Source organism: Paralichthys olivaceus, chromosome 18 (genome assembly GCF_024713975.1).
Source record: "Paralichthys olivaceus isolate ysfri-2021 chromosome 18, ASM2471397v2, whole genome shotgun sequence".
In the NCBI taxonomy this organism is placed as follows: Eukaryota; Metazoa; Chordata; class Actinopteri; order Pleuronectiformes; family Paralichthyidae; genus Paralichthys; species Paralichthys olivaceus.
Genome location: NC_091110.1, coordinates 12967361 through 12988175, shown reverse-complemented (window position 1 = coordinate 12988175; position 20815 = coordinate 12967361). Strand labels below are relative to the sequence as shown.

Below are 20815 nucleotides of genomic sequence, written 5' to 3'. Positions count from 1 at the left end.
ACTCCACCTTCCTCCTCCTCTTCCTCCTCTGCAGTCACCAGTCTATGTGTGTACGTGCGTGTACGTGTGCGGGACTGTGACACGTACCTTGGTCCGTCTCTCTGTGACGAGACCTGGCAGGAGACCTCCACCTCGGCCAGGCTGAGCACAGAGATCCCCCCTCTGCGTCCTGAGATCCGGAGCATTTAGCAGCATGGAGACGAGGGAAGCAGCCGCAGGTGAGGCTGGAGTCTGTGGTGAGAGTCAGTGTGAGTCTGTGTTGTGGTTCAGTCAATGTAATAACCAGTTAGACCTGAAGTTAACCCGGGATAAGCTGTAGAATAAACCGTAGCAGTGTATAAACATGGCTGAATGCTGCAGCTTTCAGGTCTTCTGCATAAAGGACGATGGATTTAGAAAAAATCTCACACTTTGACTTTTTACTGTCTCAAACTCTAGGTGCTCTTGTGAGCAGCGATGGGGAGGAACAGGCTGCAAGGAAGGAGGCAGCTCCTAAAAAAGACCCAACACCACCCACCAAAAGCAAGATGGAGCAGCTCTTTGGGTTCAAGAAGGAGGACCTGACCTCCTGGCAGAGCCTGGTGACCCTCCTGAACCGACCCACTGACCCTGCATCCCTCGGCATCTTCCGCTGCTTGTTTGGTGAGTTCAAATTAAATTTGATTTGTGTTGCCCATATTCACAAGAGTGAGGGAACACTACAAAAAAAACTTTTATCTGGGGGAAAAAAGAAACCTCAGAGGGAGTCGCATGTGAGGGATCCCTCTTCCAGGACATTACCATTGCACATCAGCAAAATAACAATATATACAATATTCACGAGGGTAGACAATGCCGAACATTTATGGAGAGGTGCATCAATGTTTAAAGAATTATACAAAAGAAAAAGTGTGATGAAGGGAGCAGTGATGACGATGCACTCACCAGGTCTGACTGACCCATCAGCAGGTTTTAGAGCTCTCAGCTGCCGTCATTAGAAGTTACTAGATCACACATGGAGGCAGGAGCTGGAACATTCAATTTAAAAACAATCAGTAAAATCATTTCCAAATCTCACACATATCCAGCAAAGGTCTGATGATCGTCCTTTAAGAGAGGCAGCAGCAGCGCTTCAAATCTGCTTTAGTGTCCGGATGGTTCAACCTGCTGATACCAGAGTAAAGAGCATTGCAATAATTCAGTTTGGAGGAGATACAAGTCAGTAAAGTTAATTTGATGAAGTGTCAAAGCCCTTCACATGGGGAAAAAGCAGGATGGCACATCTTACATGCAGCTAACATAGCATCCTCCCTCATCATGCTCAAAATGCATGATTCTTCTTTGCACTGCTGTGGACAACAAAACAACATTTCATTTGCACTCCCTGAGATTTAGAAAATGTCGGAGAATATTAGAAAAGTAAATAGAGAATAGTGTAAGGTGTTTATAAAACATAATTATATATGTGCATATATTAAAAAAATAGTCTGCAAATAAACCATAGATAATCAGCAACATTGTTGAGTGACTGCACGATGGTCATTTGTCTTTAACGCAGGTTTGCTGATGCTCATCGACATCACTCAGGAACGGGGCCTCAGTCACCTGGACTATAAATACCTGGACGGGGCCCCCGTGTGCCGCTTTCCCCTCTTCAATTTTCTACACCCCCTCCCGCTGGACTGGATGTACCTGGTGTACGTGGTGATGTTCCTCGGTGGGTCACACACTCAGTCTCGTTTTAAATCTCACACCCAGCACATTTGAAAGGTTCACACAGTGTTTACAGAGTTCTGGCGAAGAAAGCTGTCCCCCTTCTCTTCTGAGTTTTTGCTGATGCAGTCGTTTAACAGGAGACAGTCTCTGTGGGGCGGCTGTCTATGGTGAAGATAAAAGCGCATACACCAGATGGGAAATTTTCCACTTATATTTTCCCCTTAAGGCAGCAAGATTACTGCAAGATGGTGACAACAAATTGAGTAGTTTGTGCAAGAAGGAAAACAGGAAGCAGAACACAATGACAATCAAAGTAAATCAATGCTGATGAATGTCTAGGGACACAAACCAAATAGTGTGAAGGGTGGACACACTAGTTTGGGAGTCAACATGTGTCTTTAGTATAAAAACATTTATGTTTACCTTGATTTCACCACATCCATAAACTGTTGGTGGATTTCTCACATTCCTGACATACTAAAACCTCCAATAAAACCTTGTAACTGGTACTTAAACACAGGGCTGTAATCAAATATTATTCATGTATAATCTGTTCAGTGTATGTGCATAAAAACATAAATCAGTATTTTGTTGCAAACAAATCAATCAATCAATATTCATAGCAGATACTATTAGTATCGTAACTTAAGTTGTGTGTTTATGTTTGTAAATGAAGGCGCCCTGGGCATCATGCTCGGCTGTTTCTACCGTCTCTCCTGCCTGATGTTCATCTCAACCTACTGGTACATCTTCTTCCTGGACAAAACGACCTGGAACAATCACTCGTACCTTTACGGCCTCATCGGGTTTCAGCTCACGCTCATGGACGGCAACAGATACTGGTGAGATGACGTTTTTTGTGTTTCTGTGTTTCTGATCCTCACATAGAGAGATGTTAGAAACCTGTGTGTATTTTTAGGTCAGTCGATGGACTGTGGAGACCTTCTATAAGAAACAGGCACGTGCCTCTGTGGAATTACACTTTGCTGAGGACACAGGTTTGTACTTCCGTGCATTTTTAAATTCCAAACTTTAATCATTCATGAAAACACATGAGTACAGCTATTAAGTTTTTTTCTTTTTTTAAAGATATTTATAGTTTACTTCATCGCTGGAATAAAAAAATTGGATGCTGATTGGGTGGAGGGATACTCCATGTCCTACCTGGCACATCACTGGCTTTTTGATCCGTTCAAGTAGGTTTCACGAAGCAGCTCAGTCTGCAGTTATTTCAGCTTTTAATTGACTCATGTTGGAACCTCAGTGCACCTACTCAGATCCACTGTACCAAACATTATTTTTCCAGAGTGATTCTTCCTGTGGAGTTAGTGAGTCTGCTGGTGGTGCACGGAGGCGGCCTCATTCTGGATCTGACCGCCGGCTACTTGCTGTTTTTTGATGCCACAAGACCTTACGCCTTTACCTTCGTCTCCTACTTCCACTGTATGAACTCTCAGCTCTTCAGCATCGGTTAGTCTGTCGCTTCACTTCACTGAAAACAGGTTGAATATTTAAAACTCTGTCTTTCTCAACGTATTGTCTTGTATTCTCGTCCTCAGGGATGTTTCCCTACACAATGCTGGCCACCAGTCCTCTCTTCTGCTATGCCGACTGGCCCAGAAGATTCTTCTCCCACTTCCCAGCGTTCCTCAGCGGGGTGTTGCCACTCACCTCGGCAGATCCTCAGCCCAGCACCTCCTGTGTTTACCATGAGATCCAGAGCCCCGGTGCTGAAAGCCAGGAGACCCCACCTGTTACCAAATCTTCCAAACTGAGATTTAAGCACAAGCTGGCAGCCATTTTCACAATTATCTACATCATTGAACAGTTGTTCCTGCCTTACTCCCACTTCATCACAAAGGTATATGAGCCTCTTATGGTTCTTAGCCTCAAAGAGCTTGTAATTGCTTCATGAATTACATTACAGTACATTTACCTCACCTACTTTCTGCCTGAATGGACCTAACTTTCTTATCAGCTAAAGCCTCCTGATCTGTTTGAGTCACCAGACTGAGAGTTGCTCAATCAGAGTCAACAGTCTCTGGTCTACAGCAAACAACAGATCAGCTGATGTTGACTGTAGAAAAGTATTATCAAGCACAAATTGCTCATTTTAATCTTTGTTATTTGTTCATTTAAAATCTTGGTTAAACTTAATAAAAAACAGGTGATTATTACCTATTAATATGAAATTATCCCAAAACATTTTTTTTATAGGGTTACAACAACTGGACCAATGGCTTGTACGGCTACTCATGGGACATGATGGTTCACTCCCGCAGTCATCAGCACGTTAAGATCACATACAGAGATGGAAAAACTAGAGACGTGGGATATCTGAACCCAGGGGTAAGTTTCAGGGGAAAACACCGGCAGTGAAGATGTTAGAGAGCATTCGATTAACTCATTCTTCTTCTCTAAACAAAATATATCATGTGTCATTAACATCTAAAAACATTATCAGTTTGAAATGACAAGTGACACCTCAGAATGTAGGCTCGAGGAGCCGGGGATTGAACCACCCACCTTCTGGGTAGTGGACGACCCACCCTACCTCCAGCAGCCCCAGTAACAGTCACATCGTCTGTGTACTCAAGGTTTTCACACAAAGCCGCCGGTGGAAAGATCATGGAGACATGTTGAAGCAGTACGCCACGTGCCTCAGTCACAATCTGCCTCGCTACAATATCTCTGATCCAGAAATCTACTTTGACATCTGGGTGTCCATCAACGAACGCTTCCAGCAAAGGTACAGGAGAAAAAGATGTTATTATATTAATGAGTAATAATCACTTGTGTGTATGATACCAACATGCTGTGGACTCTTCTCTTTTAGGATCTTTGATCCCCGTGTGGACATTGTGAAGGCTGATTGGTCTCCTTTCATACCAAACCCGTGGCTGATGCCTCTGCTGGTGGATCTGTCTCCCTGGAGGACCAAGTTCCAGGAGATCGAGGGCAGTCTGGACAATCAGACAGAGATCGTCTTTATAGCTGATTTCCCAGGTCAGGAATTTGCCTCCTTGTTCTTTCTGTTCACACAGATGGAAAAGTGGATTTTGGCTTGTAGCTTGGTTTGAGTAGACGTACTGATTCTTGTTTGTGCTCACTGACATTACGTCTTCGTGCAGGTCTGCACTTGGAAAACTTTGTGAGTGAAGATCTGGGAAACACCAGCATCCACGTGTTGCAGGGCACAGTGAACGTTGAGATAGTGGAGGAGAAAAGGAACATCAGTCTGCAGCCTGGTGAGCAGACAAAGGTACATCCCCTCATATCACCATTAACATTACACTGTGTAACCCAAACACTTTCAAGGTTCTACAATCATGTGAATGTGTGTAGGTTCCTGCTGGAGCGTATCATAAGGTGTACACCGTGTCCGAAGACCCTTCCTGCTACATGTACGTCTACGTCAACACTACAGAGGCAGCGCTGCAGGAAAACTTCACCAAGCTGTTTGAGCTGCAGGAGCGTATTCGCAATGGGACAGGTGAAAACAGCCGCAGGCAGTTAAAACCATGGGAAAAAAACATTGAAAATGTGTAAAATCTTTCTATTTGTCTGCTTATTCTATATAAAATAACTCCAAAAGATCACGTCTGTCAACTTGCTCAAGAGCTCATCATCATCAGATACTCACTGGATCTTCATTCCACAGAAACTGAGCCTATTCCTCCTGAGCTGCAGCCTCTTATTGCTGCTGACGATCACGATATGTCGGAGGTCAACGCCACCGACCCGATTGTGCGACTGTTCCTGAAGAGGCAGCGCCGCATGAAGGAGGTGAAGAAGCGCAGGGAAGCCGGCATGCTGGAGCGGCTGGAGCGTTTTTCTGTGAAAAAGTACTACACTATACGAAGGGGGTGAGTGAGAAGATGTCCAACCACAAAATGAATCCCTGAATATTCTGCATCTCATTGACTGGGTCCTCTTCTCTTTAAGATTCTTGATGACGGCCATTGCTATGAGGAACCTGGCGGTGGGCCTGCCTCCTGTGGAACAGCTGACGAGAGAAGTTGCCTTCGCCAACATGAAAGAACCTCAGGCCGAATCCAACCAGGACGAACGACTCAAAGACGAAATTGGTCACGGAGAACTTTAAAGCTGCCGCTGGCACCACAGTTACTCTGATGGATTGCGTGCAGGTGATCACACATTCCTAAGAAATGTGTGTGTTATAACTACTGGACTGTTACTATTTTGGGACTCTGCTGCCCAGGAATCAAAGATTTTTAAATTTTCTATGCTTCTGGAATATTTAGCATTTCAGATTGTTTCCATTAGTTTGTAAAAGCATTTGTCTATGGATCTGCAGTTTCACTAAGGACACATTTCTTTTTACAGCTGGCATAAAACCTGTACACTGTACATGATGACAGATGTGCACTGCTTCGCCAAGATTACATTTCATTTTCTTTGTTTTTTAAAGTTTTATATGAATGCATAATGGCTGAATGATATGACCAAAAAGATATTTACAGTATGTTGGGATTCTTTAAAATCAGAGCTCTCTGTCAGATACAGTTTTCCTTTACATGATCTGCAGGGAGATCGTATTTTAACTACATAAATGCTGCTTTGTTTGGAATGAAGATGAAGAGGAGGGAACCTGTTGTTCGTCTCCTTGGTTCGAATTTATGTTTCAGCTCTAATTTAGAAAATTCAGGCCTAATTATTCACAATTTTCTGATTTACAAATTCACACTACATGTGGAGGTTCACTCTGTTTTCACGGAACACACTTCTCAACGATTAACCGTAGAATGTGATCACAACAGAAAACAATTATAAGCTCGTGAGTTGGCCGTCTGTTGATTCACTTTTGTAATGAAAATCTTATCCTGATGTTATTTTCATTAAAAAAATCCGCTGACAAAAGATGTTTTATGGAAATAATGAATTTTATTGGTGTCAGTCTTTTTTACATGTTGCCCATTTTAAAGTGCTACAGTTCAGTGTTCACTGTACGTCGACACTATGGCACATTAATAATCATTTACACATAATCAGAGCAACGTTACACAATATAAATACATAAATCAGTCCACAACATGGATCTCTAGGAAACTGTTTGATTTGCTTTAACATAAAATCAGGATCGGTTTAGTCGAGGTTAATAGTTCAAGATTCATTTCAGTTAAATATGCAGCTATCACTGTGCTGTAGTGGAGGTCCAGTCACATAAGAAAACACTGAAGGCTGGTCAGACGAGTGCTCAGTGTGTGAAGTGACAATATGCAACATAATGCTTCACTACACGTGATCGAAACGAGATGATCTGTAGGTTCATCATTAACAGGGAACAACATCAAGTCTTGAGTGTATTTCTAGTTCATATTGCACAGTTTTTACTGGTTTCATCTTAAATCACACAAATCCCTTTACATAATCGGTGACTAATCACCACACTGAAAAACTGACCATATATATATATATATAAATTCAACATTAAATGCAAAATGACTGGTATTAGTGTTTGACACTGGCCTTTAGTAACTGTTTTCAGGAGACGTTTCCCTAAGAAGCTGGTTTTCATGATTATTTTCCCCTTCGCCAAATGTTTTCATCGCCATTTATCATCTCTCTGCCAGTGAACTAAAACTACTGACTCGATTTCCATGCAACTCTGTAGAGGGGTGTATGACCCAAGGAAAAAAACATTATATTTTGTAGCAGATCTGGATAAATAGGCAGCTCCAGGTTTATTCCCCCCACTTTCTTAAACATGGCGAGATAGGGCGAGGTATGGACTCTCAGAGCACCCGTCTAGTTCTAGGAGCAGAGAGGTTGTGTGTGGTGTAAAGCAGCAGTTCAAACCCTGTGATTAGTTCCAATGGGCTGTTCTTAAAGGCTCATATCTCACTGCTTCTCTTCCTCATGTTTCATATACGTGGGCAGAGCTACAGCGGGAGAAAGATAAGCATTAGGAGGCGTAACAAAGACACGGACGCCACCCTAATCCTCTCTTAAGTGTTTTGTCAACATCCACTTTCTACAACTGCAATGACGCCCGTCTGGAGCTCAACGTGTCTTTTCCTCACTCGCAGGTTGTGCCACATATTTCCAATCCACTTTGCAGCGACTGGCTCTGAGCCCTGAACCTGGAGATGGTCACCCGATCAAAGTGAGCAGCTCGTCCAGTAGTCAACACAGACATCTGATGGTGCATAGAGGCGGCAAGTATCACTGCCACAACCACCCACCAGGGCTCAATCATTCCCACACTGCTGTCATCACATTCATCTCACTGCACGACCTCAGCTGGCCCCATTCAGCTGCTAAAAACAGATCGAAAAGTGACATCACCGCTCCACGGCCCTGTGCTTTAGACTGACCGGACAAAAACGCGTCTCTCTCTGTGGCTTAATAACCGAACTCTCCAAAAATAAAAAAAAATAAAAAATACTATTCTCCCTTCCTTCAGTCAACCTTTCAGTCATATTTCCATTTTTATCCTACATGTTTATTTAACTCTTTGCTTCCTGAAGAAAAAGATCATCAATTATAATGTATTCGATTAATCATTCCCACTACTTATCTTCTTGATTATTTGCAAGCTTTTCCTAGATATTTTGATTATTACATCTCAGAATAAGTTAATCTGCCTTACTGGTTAACAGTTAATTGTTATCGCTGAAAATAAATTGTTAACTTAAAACTATTTTTCTAGGAAGAATTAGTCAAATGTATTGAAACATGGGTCAGTACTAGGATAATATATTATTTTTCTGTGTTGAAATGTGGTGCCAGTGATTTATTGAGAGGTTAAGCACCTTTTTTAACATCTGGATTTTTTTGCTTTGGGAACTACAAATGAGGCTCAGTGCACCTTCACATGTTACGCCCTCGATGATACACACCGAAAATGGTGTGATAATATGGAGCACCCGTTTGCAGGGATGCGTCGTCGGATTCGGCTCCGCGACTCTACCTCGGCTGGAGATCTGGGTAGAAAACTCCATGTATCACACCTTCGATCACAACATTTGAAAATGCATCTGAAAGTGAAGAAGAAAAGAAAGTTTTTAGATTTGCAGTTAATTTACAATCAGTAATTCATAATTTCAACGATTCGAAGATTTTTTTATTTTCTGTAATTTTATAACAGTGCACATACTAAGCTTGAGCTCACCGTGTGCAGATGGCAGCAGGTAGGGGTCTCTCAGAAACAACATGACTGGCTGATGTGACAGTTTACTGAAAAGAGTCAGAAAAGGCGATGTGACACAGTTTGCGAGCAGTTTCATGCAGCGTATAAATTAACAGGATGAAAACACAGGGGCTGTCCCTGTCAGGTAGGCTGAAGGTCACAGGGAGAGCAAATAATGACTCAAGTCTGCACATGGTCAAAGTGCAGAAACGAGAACCTTTCAGACAAAAGTTTTAAAAAGATAATTAAAGATGAAAACAAAGTGACTCACCTTGATTCCTCTGATTCTGTATCAAATGACCTTAAATAAGGAAAATGTAAGTTTAGTTGTTCCGCCTTTCAGCAGCATGGGAACAAATCCGTCTTTTACTTTATAGAAAGGCTACAGTTTCAACTCACCCACAGCTTTCTGTTTTTGGCACTGAGGGAAAGTGGCGGATATTCAGGAAATCCAGGAATATCTTTGGAATAACCTCATTTTCCATGATTATAGTCTGAAAAAACGGCAAAAACAAAAGCAAATTGCAACGTTTGGTACATAACTGCATGTCTGTTTCTTTGTTGGTTTGAACTGTTCTACAATATGAGCTGTAGTTTATACAGCTACTCTGGTTTTGACATAATTTGTATTTGAAAAGACCGCATGCATGACAGTTATTTGTTCTTCCTGTGGAGAAACCGTCCCAGCAGACGGAGTGAAGGCATCACTATACCTGCAGGTAGAGCTCCAGACCATGTCTCCTCTGCTCCAACACTTTAGGAACCCAGTTTCGAACATGTTTCGAAGGAATCTCAGGGGGCTTTATGCTCTTCTTTAGCTGGAGGGATTACAAAGCATCATTAAGACATGTGAACGACGCAGCAAATATGTTAGCAGCTCCACGAAGAAGCATGTAGTCACTGAAGCTAGGAACAGCAAACAACATGGTTTGAAAAGAATAAATCTAATAAAACAGAATTTAAAAAAATAAGGCACATAGGTGCTTTGAGTCAAAGTAAAGAGTAAAACATTTTTATAGAAACACAAAAAGACACATACAGAAAATATAAAAAATACAAAACTAATAAAGAATAAATAAAAAACATAAGAGGCCTAGTAAAAAGCAGTAGAAATGGTTGAATGGTTGTTTCAGTCAAAACAAAAGTGGACGACTGAGCGGTTACAGAGAGAGGAACTCATCTCTGAGGCCACAGAATGACAAACACATTTAAGTGGTTCACATGGTTAACCACCACATCTGCTAATTATTGGTTGACGAGATGATGATTTACTGTGCAGGCCTAAATATACACATTTTAATTGTTCACCAATGAATAGAGGAGAAAAATATGTTTGTTTAATGTTTTCATATTTTGTGAAGCCAACTATCACATATTCTTGTATACAAATATATTAAAAAATAAAGTTTTATCAATTTCATGCAGCCATTTAAACAATTAATGCCTCAATTAATTGCTGTTTGAATGTGTGTATTGTTTTTTTTTATCAATCATTCAGTCTCAGACATTGAAGAGGAAACCCAAAGAGTTTCATCTTCAAACAGCCAAATAGATGTGTTTTAAAATAATATGAGAGAACCTGAGTTTCATATTGAAGATGATGGACTCTATATTGAAGTGTTGGACATTTTCATTTGATAAACTGCTTTAAATTACAATTGAACATTAAAGCTTGTAGTGGTTAGGATTTTCCCCTTTGAAATGCCGTAGACTTGAACTAATAAAAAAAAAAAAGGACTCAGCACCACGACATGTTTGAACCGAATCTCACCAGTTTATGCAAAGCGTGGAATTCACTGTAGCGTTTCTCAACAGAGTGTTGTCTGCCGTTCATCAGCACATCAATTCTAAAGACCTGAAAGACAGAAACAAACAAGTGAGTGCCACGTGTTGAGTGTCCGTTTGATTTATCTCCAGAGTTCATCAGTCAGAAACGTCCCTCCCTGTCCACACAGCCAGTGAGTGACTGATCAGCTAACTGTGGAGCCGTCAGTTACTGTTGGCGTCAGCTAGTTACCAAGAGGAAACATCTGGCTGCTGTAGTGAACAAAAAAAAAAAAAGATCTGTGGGATTAACTGCTGACATCCTGAAACAGATCGTCTTCCACTTCCCTCACTTTGTATTGTTCAGTGACAACGTCACTTTTTACTTCACTCACGTCGATGTGTTTGCCTGTGTTGTGTAAAGAAGGAAACCGACTCTTAAATGACGCCCGTGATGTTCATGTAACTCTGTACTGGTTACGTAAACACAGAGGACAGGACGTCTACAGGGACAGACAGTCATCAAGTCATGATTATTAACAAATCCTGGAACGGGTCAAAGAGCTGGAAATGAGATGACAGCACGTCAATACCATGAAGAAGAAGGGACGTGAAAAATGTCCGAAAGAGAACAAATGAAAGATATTTTCCTCCTGGCCACATTTGTTTTCTATCTTGTTAACCACAATTTTTTTATTTTGATCATTTTAGATTTGCATAACGGCTCAGCGCTGTTTGATGCTTAAAAAAAAAATCTATTTCTAATGTACAGTCAGTGTGTAGCCCAGTGTTGCTGAACACCTCCCTCTAAACCACAGGCAGTAAAATGCTGACATTCCTTTGTTAACCTGGCTGAAGGGATTTGCTCCATTCAGTTGTTTTTTTGTTCACAGGGTCCCGTCATGTTCAACCAGGGAGGGGTCTTCCACCAAACTGACCCACAATAATACACTGGTTTCCAACCTAGGGGTCACAACCCATCTAAGGGTCCCATGATAATTCTGAGGGTCACATGATGGATAATAATAAATCTGTTCAATTACTCAACCTTTTACTTTCTTGTTGGGCTAAAGTGTGACACACAGACCTCCCTTCCTTATTGTGATGATGATAAATCCACATACAAGCAATTTCTTGGTCAACGTTTGCAAACTCCACATTGTCAGTCACAGCAGGCTGTTGAATCAGTTCTTAGGAAGACAGCGAAGTGCAGGACATTTATTTATGATCATAGATGTCATGTCTGTATGGAAAATATGAAGCTAGGACTAGCAGCTGGTTAGCTTATGAAGGGGAAAACAGCTGGCTCTTATTCAAAAGACAAAATTAGGCCACTGGGATGGTGTGAGTGCTCAGTATCAGCAGACATCATGAGTTGAAGTATAAAAAGTCAGAAAACCTGGAGCAGAACGGAGCTTGAACAGAACCGGAGGTTTAGACCTCGTGACTACAGCAAACACATGCTGTTCAAAGTATTAAAGCAAATGACACTGACCAGTTCTACTCTGAATACAGTTCAGTTACAGCTAAAGGAGAAGTCTCGCAGTTTTTCAGTTGTCATTCAATATGAGCACCAACACACTGCAATCCTAACTCCTGTTCGTGTTGATACTAGTTTATTTTTCCCTAAGGAAGTCATAGAGGATAACATCTTTTAGTTTACATATTATGAGGTAACATGTAAGTTAATCAAATATCCTCCATTGTAGAAGTGTTTTCAGTAGAAAACTCTGTGTGTTTCCCTGCTGAGCGACAGGGAAGGAGACAGTAAGACAAATGGAGACATTTCTCTGTGGAACAAACTCACTTCATATTAAAATGCTGCAGCTTCACGTTCACTATTTTCATCATAACTTATTATAAAAACAAATTAGGAAGGTGATGGAGGAAATGATCACAGCATGAAAACCCTGTTTCAATGATCATACACAGTGACTACTTTTCTTTAAATAGGTTTGAAAAGTGTGAAGCTCTAATATAAGCTTTGATACGAGCTTCACAGTGAAGTGATGCCACAAAGCTGGTTTGAAACCAGGAACTGGAATCCTCTTTTCTGGATGTATTAATCAATGTAAACACACATTTACAGTAAAGAAGCTCTCACACTGAATGTTTGATCAACAGATCTGAACAGTTTCATGATTAAAAAGAAGAATTCAGATGATCTGAAGCTTTAAATCACCACACATGTTATTGTTAGATCAACGGTCAAAGAATAACAGCAGACACACCTACAGACAGACAGACAGACACGACCACCCACAGACAGACAGACACACACAAACATACACACACACACAGACAGACACACACACACCCACAGACAGACAACCACACACACACAGACAGACAGACACACACACACACACACACACACACACACACACACACACACACAGACAACCACACCCACACACAGACAGACAGACAGACAGACAGACAGACACACACACACACACACACACACACACACACACACACACACAGGTTGTTGTGATGATCAGAGCTCACCGTGTATCCTTTCTCGATCGAGTTGTTTTCCGATCGAAACGACGGGATCGATACGTTCACCGGATGCATTTCGACTTGAAAACGCGTTAAATTGACTAAATAATGTTAAATCCTGTGTCTCACACACGCGCAGAGACAGACACACACCAACACACACACTCACTCACTCGCTGCTGCTGGAGGGCTTCTCCAGCTTCTCTGACAGCCCGATAAAAATCCCTGGATTTAAATAGGATGAGAAAGTGTCAGTGCTGCCCCCTGGTGCAGGGGAGGACACGGTTACAGACAGGGTAGTGTTTAACCTTGAGCAACATGAAAGTCTCCTGGTGTCTGGAGTTAAAATGACTAATGTTCAGCTGATAAAGAAATAAAGGAAAATAACACAGCTTCTTATAGATTATTCAAAAAAGTGTAATTACTGCGAAAATGAAACATGTGTCCTAAATATTGATGAAACCATTATTCAATCAATTATTAATCTCTCAAACCAAATGTGGTACTTGGAAATAATTATAATTTCAAGATGTCAGTATATATATTTATTATTGCATATAACTACAACTGTAATTTACTAAGTGTTCGATTACTGGAGAACTTCTTTAGCAGAAAAGGAAAAAAGGAAGAAAAAGAGAAAAACATCTGGCTCCAGGTTTTCTATCTTGAGGATTTGCCACTTTCTCTGTTTTACATCTTTTTCAGATTAATAATTTTTGGTTCTGTTAAAACAACCAACATGAATATGTTATGTCTGGATTTGGGGCCTTAATGAAAATAATCAATACTTTACACTTTTGACATTTTACAGTAGTGTGTGTGTTTGTGTGTGTGTGTGTGTGTGTGTTCAACAAAAGACAATCAATTTATTATAAATATAGTTTATCTTTTAACGGTCACCAATCCCAATGAGCCAATTTAGAATCTGCTATTAATATAATCTGCATGTCTGAGGACCGTGGGAGGAAGAGGTAGAGAAAACCCACACAGACACAGGAGAACATACAAACTCCACATACAAAGGCCAAATCTGAACTGGGATTCAGACTGACCTCCCCCCACAAAGTCAATAAAACTGAAAAGGTTTAGAACCAAATGAGAGGGAGCGGTCACAGCTGATTAGTCCATAAACAATCATACAATATCACAAAGTTTATTCAAGTTTCATCAAAAGCTTTGGATTAAAGAAAAAAGTTTCTTCTGTTGCATATAAATATAACACAGACATTTAGTTTTAAACAAGTGGTTCATTTAGAAAGTGTGATGTAAACTGGCTTATGTGTGTGTTTGTCTATCTTGGCCTCTAAATTTCATGGGTTTTATTCTAGAGGGGATAGGAAAAGCAAGCATTAAGTAAAAACGCAATACAGGTAAGAATAATTAAAATAGAATAAAGTTGAGAAAACAATATATTTTTCAGTAGCAGGAAAAAAAACCTACATAAGCAAAGAAGAATTCAACATTATCTGGCACTATGAAGTCAGATGACTCTGTGGGATTATTTCAATTATAAAATGAATGCAAATTTTTTATGTTGTTTTTTTGTATGCAGTCCTCTCCATTATCATTTATGTCTCAGCTGAGCTGCTGCCGACTTTTAATACCTGAAAAATACAAAATACAACAATAAGAATAAAAACACAATAAGGATATTGATAATAATATTTGAGACGTGATACTTACGCTGACATGTGACAACCTGACACGTGGGCGTAGTTGCCGGTGTAGCGGACATCACAGCGCACATTGTTGTTACTGTAGTCTGATTCTGGGACGTGATAAGAGGGATTTACACTGATCTGTGAAGAACAACAACAAAATACACAACATTTAATAATCAGTAACACAATGGAGACTTAGAACAAATGTGCACAACTGCAACATGATTCCAGAAAAGTTTGGAGGCAGAGTTTTAAAGTGTCTATGGAGGACGCTAAACGTCATCTGGTATTTCTGACAAACCTTGAGGATGTAGTTCCCAGGTTTCACATCTGTGATGTCGATCCACTGACAGTCGATGTCTGCGTTGTAGGTGTCATAACATCCTGGGCTCAGACCCTGCACATTAGACATCATTATAAAACATTATATAAACTGTTTCATATAGAACACCAACTAATAAAGTATTATTATTGTATAGTCTAATAAATAATGATGAGATTGACAGACAGATAGTGAAGAGGTGTTTTGGATTTAAATTTTTTTAAAAAGGGAAAGGAAAATTTTTTGCAGGTCAAAACAGTGGAAAAAAAAAAAGAGCGGGATGGAAAAAGAGAACATGTGCAACACATTTGATCACAGACGTTCAGGCAGGTGGGGCCATCTTACTCCAGAAACAGGAAATCATTAAATCACCATCACCATTGGCTCATGCAGAAAAGGAAATACTCGATCTGTGCACTAAAAGACAGCCGCCTCGGGAATAGAAGACGTATTTATCTTAGGTTCTTTCTCTTTTTTTAAATGTATGAACCACATATCCTGTGACAAAGCCATCAAGTGAAAAACAAGTCAACTGAAACTAAATTTACAACTCTCTTAATGGTCACTAGTGAACTGGACTTTATTTTGCAACAGTTATGATTCACACTGGATTTTTATAAAAGAGATTTCAACATGTCACAGGAGGAGAAACACAGATGTGAAGATAAAAATGAGTAATGGAGGAATTCTGCTTCAGTTGTCAAACTTTTAAATATTTCATATTTGAACATATATGAGCAGATAAGCCTCTTGTCTCTTTGAGGTAATTTCTAAAACAGAAAGTTTGCCTATTGTGAAAATAAACTTGCAGGCCTAAAATGCAGTAATAAAATTTGTGCTGCTGGAGTTATCTTGGACACCTGGGTATGTGCGGTGCAGGCATACCGCCTGTAGTATCCATAGTCGCAGGACGTGTCCTCCAAGCAGAAGCTGGCCTTGTGGCCCTCGGCCACCGAGTGATGACTGCTGGCGTCCAGCAGGTCGTAGTGGCTGAACTCGTCCATGCTGTGAAAGTGCCTGTGGATCAGCAGCACAGTGTTACACACTTCTATGACTAGACTGTGTATAAAGATGGAGAACGCTCTGATACATGGGCACGACCAATCGTTATTCAGTCTTAGCTGTCAATCATGACACTGAGGGGGAATGTAGTTAAGCGTACATCAGTGTGATAGGAACAACCTAAAATGACAGAAAGTATATTTTAAAATAGTTTTTGATGTGTACAATAACGTTTTAGTTTGGTCCATGCCCCATCCACTAACATGGAGGAGAACTCATGAGGATTTATGACCTACACTGCAGGTTCACTTTTAGGGAGCTGTCATATTATCTGTATATCGAGAGACACCACAGGAGTTTATTTTGTTTATCAATTACATGACTGCATATGGACCTAAATCTGGTTTCACTCCATTATCTAAAAGAAAGAGTTTTTTTAAATGAGCCTGAACAGTCTGGTTTTTAACTTCAGCTGACTTTCAAAACACTGACAGAATATCTATACCGCCTACATCAACAGTTCACAGGACTGCTGCCAAACACGATCCATCTTGGGGATTAGAACAGTCGGCTGCTTGTTTCACAACATAACTATGGACTGAGGTCGTTCCTGCGGAGCCACAGAAAAACTGGACTCTTTTCCATAAGTGACGAAAATATCTCCAGTTTCCATTTTTAGCTCCTTCTCCTCGTCACACGATTTTATTTTACAACGTCTGGTTTTGCAGTTGTTAAAGAGCTGAGTAAAAAGGTCGTGTGAAGGTCAGTGAAAACCCAAAGTAGGTTTTTTTTCTTTGTTTGTGAAAATTGAAAATTACATCTTTTAAAGTTTAAAGATACAAATAAAACGTGTTGTGAAAATGTCAGCTCTGACATCGGGATCTCCACAACACAATAAAGCAGCCAAAAGTAACACAACTGTGGCTCAACAGGGGGTGCCATTCCACAACTATACTGCCTAACAGCCCAATAGTGACGATGATGATGAAGTAACTTTTCAGTTATTAATACGTGTAATGAACGTAACTGATAATTAAAACTACAATTCTTCAATCACCAGTCCATACTCTTAATAAATATGTGAATTTAAATATGCATACATAGAGATTATCAAATTGAGGACTGGTTTATAGAGTCATTCAACTTTGTTAACATATTATGTAATGGCACAATGAAACACGATCATAACCTAGTATCTCATTTATGTCTGTGGAGCAGTAAAAGACAAATTAAAGAACATTTTTCAGACATACACAGATTTCCAGTGAGAATGACCCAAAATAAATTCACTTTGCATGTAAAAACCTTTTTTATGTTTTATTTTTTCACTGTAGTTTTGCATTTAATAAAACGATATCTTGTATTATGATATTACTGTGAGGCAATATCACTAAAGGCCCTGTTTGATAGGCACCACATGTAATTCTCTTGTGTTTGGTTTCCTGGCGGCTTCAGTCAAATTGAAATCAGACCTATGGAAGAGTTTGTGCTGAGAAAGGAAACACGTGCATGTGAAGTAAAGACAGTAAAAGGTGCACAATGGCCGGTGAGAACAACATGATGCTCGGGGACGTCAATGCAAACAAGTGGACAAGTGACATGACATCACACTCACTGGTGACAGCTGTGCCACTCCCAGGAGTAGCGAGGCCTGCTGGGGAGGAAGTCGGCCGTGCCCTGGTTCTTGACTCTCTGAGGGAACCTCAGCAGCATGCGGGTGTCGTAGTCTCTGACATTGGCTCTGTAGGCCGAGCTGCAGGGACACAGCAAACAAAGAGGCACTGGTCACAATGACATCACCAAGATTGCTTTTTTTCATTGTTGCATTTCCTCTCCTGCAGTGGAGCAGAGTCTGTGTGTAAATAAATGATGGGTGGAAAAAAAAAAAGTTTGGGTGCCCATGGTTGTTTGGGTTTAGTTTTCAATGTGTTTACCGTTCAGGCTTTCTCTTCTCCGGCAGGCTATGATTAAGCTTTTACACAAATCCACCACTCCACCCTTCTGCACCATCAGTGGCAGGATTCGGTTAATTCCACCTCCTCTCATGCTTCCACACGGCAGCCCTCACCCACAAACACTTGAGGGGGTTGTTATGGCTCAAGGCTTTCTGAATCACACTCACACTTGGCTGCACACCCAAGTTTTTTTTTCTTTCCTCCCCCCGGATTAATCATGACAGCACGAGTCTATACCTTGACAAACAGTTCTCCTCAGCTGCACATCTCAGGTTATACATGGGGACTCTCTGGGCATAGGCGGAGGCTTGGATATAGTACGGGTCAGGTACAAGATCAGGGAGACCTACAGCAACACAACAGCAGGGATATGAGCATATAAACAAATTAAACATCAACCAGCCAATGATCAAACAAACAAAAATCCCTTGAACAGAGGGGAAATAGGTTTTACACATGCAGAAGATTCAAGGAGACATACAATGAGCAACTGATTAGTTGATTAAGTAACTGATTGATTGATTATCAATCGACTAAAATCACTTTAGCATCATAACCATCACTTTGAGAGGTCATATTTATCTCATTACTGACTGGAATGCTGTTTTTTCCACTCTTACCGTACTGATGGTACGATGTGCCATATCCAGGTCTCGATCTGGGCCTCGGTCTCTCGTACACGTCATAATAATTATAATATGGATTATCACTATCAGTGGACTTGTATGGGTCGTAGGGATCGTCACCGACCATCACGTCTTCTCTCCTGGGCAGAGATGGACCCACAGTGACCTTCTCCTGGGTCTCGTTCGCCCTGTTGCTCCCCTGCGTCCCCGTGCGCTCACCGGGCCGGTCATGGTGATGCTGGCGATGCTCTCGCCCTCTCACCACCGCAGGCACAGAGCTGCGGGAGCCGTGCTGGATGGACGCTGGCCGTGGGGGAGGCTGCTGTTGCTGCTGCTGCTGGGCCGCCGGCTGGCTCTGGGTGTCCGGATGTCTCACGTCCCCATCCCGGATGATGGTGACAGTTCGCTCCTGCACTTGCTCCTGAGGTGCGCCCCTCCGCCTCGCTGGCTGATACTCCGAGCCCTGGCTCAAAATGCTAAAAACCTGCCCGTTGTGTGACCACTGCAGAGTGTTCCGCAGAGCCGGTCTTTGGTTATTTCTTACTTGCGTCCCGGGATTTCTCTGAGACTGAGTAGCTTGCAGGAGGAACACAAATAAATAGACGCACACATATGCGTAAAATGGCGCGCCAAGTATGCGTAATCCCATTCTGAACGCAGTTAAAGGAGGCTGGAGGTGATAAAGCGGATATTTCTACTGAGCAGGGGGTTTCCACTTGTCTTGCACTTAAATATCCTTCATGTCTATTTGAAGGATATCCAGTGAGCAGAGAGGAGAAGCTAAATTTCAGTGTATCCGTGTGAACTCATAACGCTCTGCTCCTGCAGATGCGCACAGAGAGATGATGATGGTGTTGAGGAGGAGGAGGAGTTCAGCATTTGGAGTTTCTGAATCTGCTATATAAGTCTGGTGCTGCTGCTCATGTAACAACTGGATACGTGATGTCTGCCCCTGCTCAGCCAAGTGTGTGTTTGATAACTGCTCCGGCTGACCCTGAAATGTCTTTACTGTGCCACTCCTCTTCTTCATCCATCGCGTATATCACTCATAGTTTTATGAAGAACAATCAGAAACAGCCAAACTCTCTTGTGAAATCTGTCCTACTTAGTTATGAAAGCATATAAATATTAGAAGCCACTTCACAGAAACTGTCTTCACTTTTTTCTTCTTTCTGCCAGATCAGCACATTTAAATGATAAATAGCCTTTTCCTCTGACTGTTGGATGATCTCCCAACCAAATTGCAGCACAGTCTGCCAGAGGTCTCTGCGCTCACCCACTTTCTCATAGGAGGATCTCAGAGAAACCTAAACATGACTCTTTGATGGCCCTGCAACATTTTCTCTCTTCTCTTTCTTCTGGGAAACCAGCTCCCAAAACCCCCCCCTTTAGCTCGGCCGCGCCTCAGTCCTGTCTGCTGGAGCCACACAGCAAACGTGAAAGACTCATCACATGCATCTCACTGTCTGAGGTCACAATTAGTCTGTTCTGAATTATGAGCAAAATGAGGCAGTGGTGATACATGATATCTGTATTCCTGTGTCCGGTGGCACGCTGGTGACCCCAAGCTCCTCTCCTGATTAATCTAAATCATTTGCTGCAGTCCAGTCAAATCACTGCCCCACTGTTAACACCAGGGGGATAATGCACAGCTTTGGAAACTTCACCTCTTTCTTTACACCAAACTGGTCTTTTCTAGCATGCACAGAACTGACCGCAGGCCGGCTGCTGCCAAACCACAGCAAACAGTCACAAGGACTTTGCACAGTTTTTATGAGGGTATAGACTTAAAAGCAGAACAGTGTTGATTATATGAAATGGATTTTCTCCAACTGGTATTAACCAAAGGTACTTAAATTATTTAAAGGTACAGTGTGTAGAAGTTTGTGATATCTAGTGTTGAAGTTGCATGTTGCAGCTGAACCCTCACCTCACCCTTTCCTTCCAAACATGGCAAAGAACCTGTGGCAGACTTCAGTTGTCATAAAAACTCAAAAGGTGTTTAGTTTGTTCAGTCTGGACTAATGTAAAAAACATGGCAGCCTCCATAGAGAGGGTCCCCTCCATTTAAATATAAAGTATTTGAATATAAAGGACCTTTTCTGTGGTAAAGAAAACTACAATTCATACAA

General features: G+C 41.4%; 3 protein-coding genes across 3 annotated transcripts; 1 reads left to right on the top strand and 2 right to left on the bottom strand.

The window, feature by feature from the left end:
* Nucleotides 1–6578, top strand: ggcx (gamma-glutamyl carboxylase). Its single transcript, XM_020082156.2, has 15 exons — nt 1–218; nt 439–642; nt 1538–1696; nt 2372–2537; nt 2615–2693; nt 2785–2891; nt 3002–3165; nt 3255–3556; nt 3913–4044; nt 4293–4444; nt 4532–4701; nt 4827–4957; nt 5041–5188; nt 5357–5561; nt 5641–6578. Exons 1-15 carry the CDS (start codon nt 194–196, stop codon nt 5798–5800), a joined length of 2304 nt encoding a protein of 767 aa, XP_019937715.1. The 5' UTR covers nt 1–193; the 3' UTR covers nt 5801–6578.
* Nucleotides 6579–6580: 2 nt separating this feature from the next.
* snx24 (sorting nexin 24) lies at nt 6581–13350 on the bottom strand. Its single transcript, XM_020082157.2, has 7 exons — nt 13124–13350; nt 10620–10703; nt 9562–9666; nt 9248–9342; nt 9120–9149; nt 8831–8895; nt 6581–8696 (listed from the first exon to the last, which is right to left on the bottom strand). The coding sequence occupies exons 1-7, from the start codon at nt 13190–13192 to the stop codon at nt 8626–8628; spliced, it is 519 nt and encodes a 172-aa protein (XP_019937716.1). The 5' UTR covers nt 13193–13350; the 3' UTR covers nt 6581–8625.
* A 904-nt stretch (nt 13351–14254) lies between these two features.
* Nucleotides 14255–19658, bottom strand: loxa (lysyl oxidase a). Its single transcript, XM_020081802.2, has 7 exons — nt 18678–19658; nt 18295–18403; nt 17718–17855; nt 15961–16117; nt 15080–15175; nt 14801–14916; nt 14255–14721 (listed from the first exon to the last, which is right to left on the bottom strand). The coding sequence occupies exons 1-7, from the start codon at nt 19330–19332 to the stop codon at nt 14715–14717; spliced, it is 1278 nt and encodes a 425-aa protein (XP_019937361.1). The 5' UTR covers nt 19333–19658; the 3' UTR covers nt 14255–14714.
* Nucleotides 19659–20815: the final 1157 nt, after the last annotated feature.

Coding starts and splice junctions, on each gene's coding strand:
- ggcx (XM_020082156.2), top strand. CDS start 194: ATGGAGACGAGGGAAGCAGCCGCAG. Junction 219..438: donor GACGAGGGAAGCAGCCGCAG/GTGAGGCTGGAG, acceptor CTCAAACTCTAG/GTGCTCTTGTGAGCAGCGAT. Junction 2,892..3,001: donor TGGCTTTTTGATCCGTTCAA/GTAGGTTTCACG, acceptor TTATTTTTCCAG/AGTGATTCTTCCTGTGGAGT.
- snx24 (XM_020082157.2), bottom strand. CDS start 13,192: ATGCATCCGGTGAACGTATCGATCCCGTCGTTTCGATCGGAAAACAAC. Junction 9,150..9,247: donor CCAAAAACAGAAAGCTGTGG/GTGAGTTGAAAC, acceptor TCCTTATTTAAG/GTCATTTGATACAGAATCAG. Junction 8,896..9,119: donor ACAGAATCAGAGGAATCAAG/GTGAGTCACTTT, acceptor GACTCTTTTCAG/TAAACTGTCACATCAGCCAG.
- loxa (XM_020081802.2), bottom strand. CDS start 19,332: ATGGGATTACGCATACTTGGCGCGCCATTTTACGCATATGTGTGCGTC. Junction 18,404..18,677: donor CACATCGTACCATCAGTACG/GTAAGAGTGGAA, acceptor GTGTTGCTGTAG/GTCTCCCTGATCTTGTACCT. Junction 14,917..15,079: donor CTGGGAACTACATCCTCAAG/GTTTGTCAGAAA, acceptor TGTTCTTCACAG/ATCAGTGTAAATCCCTCTTA.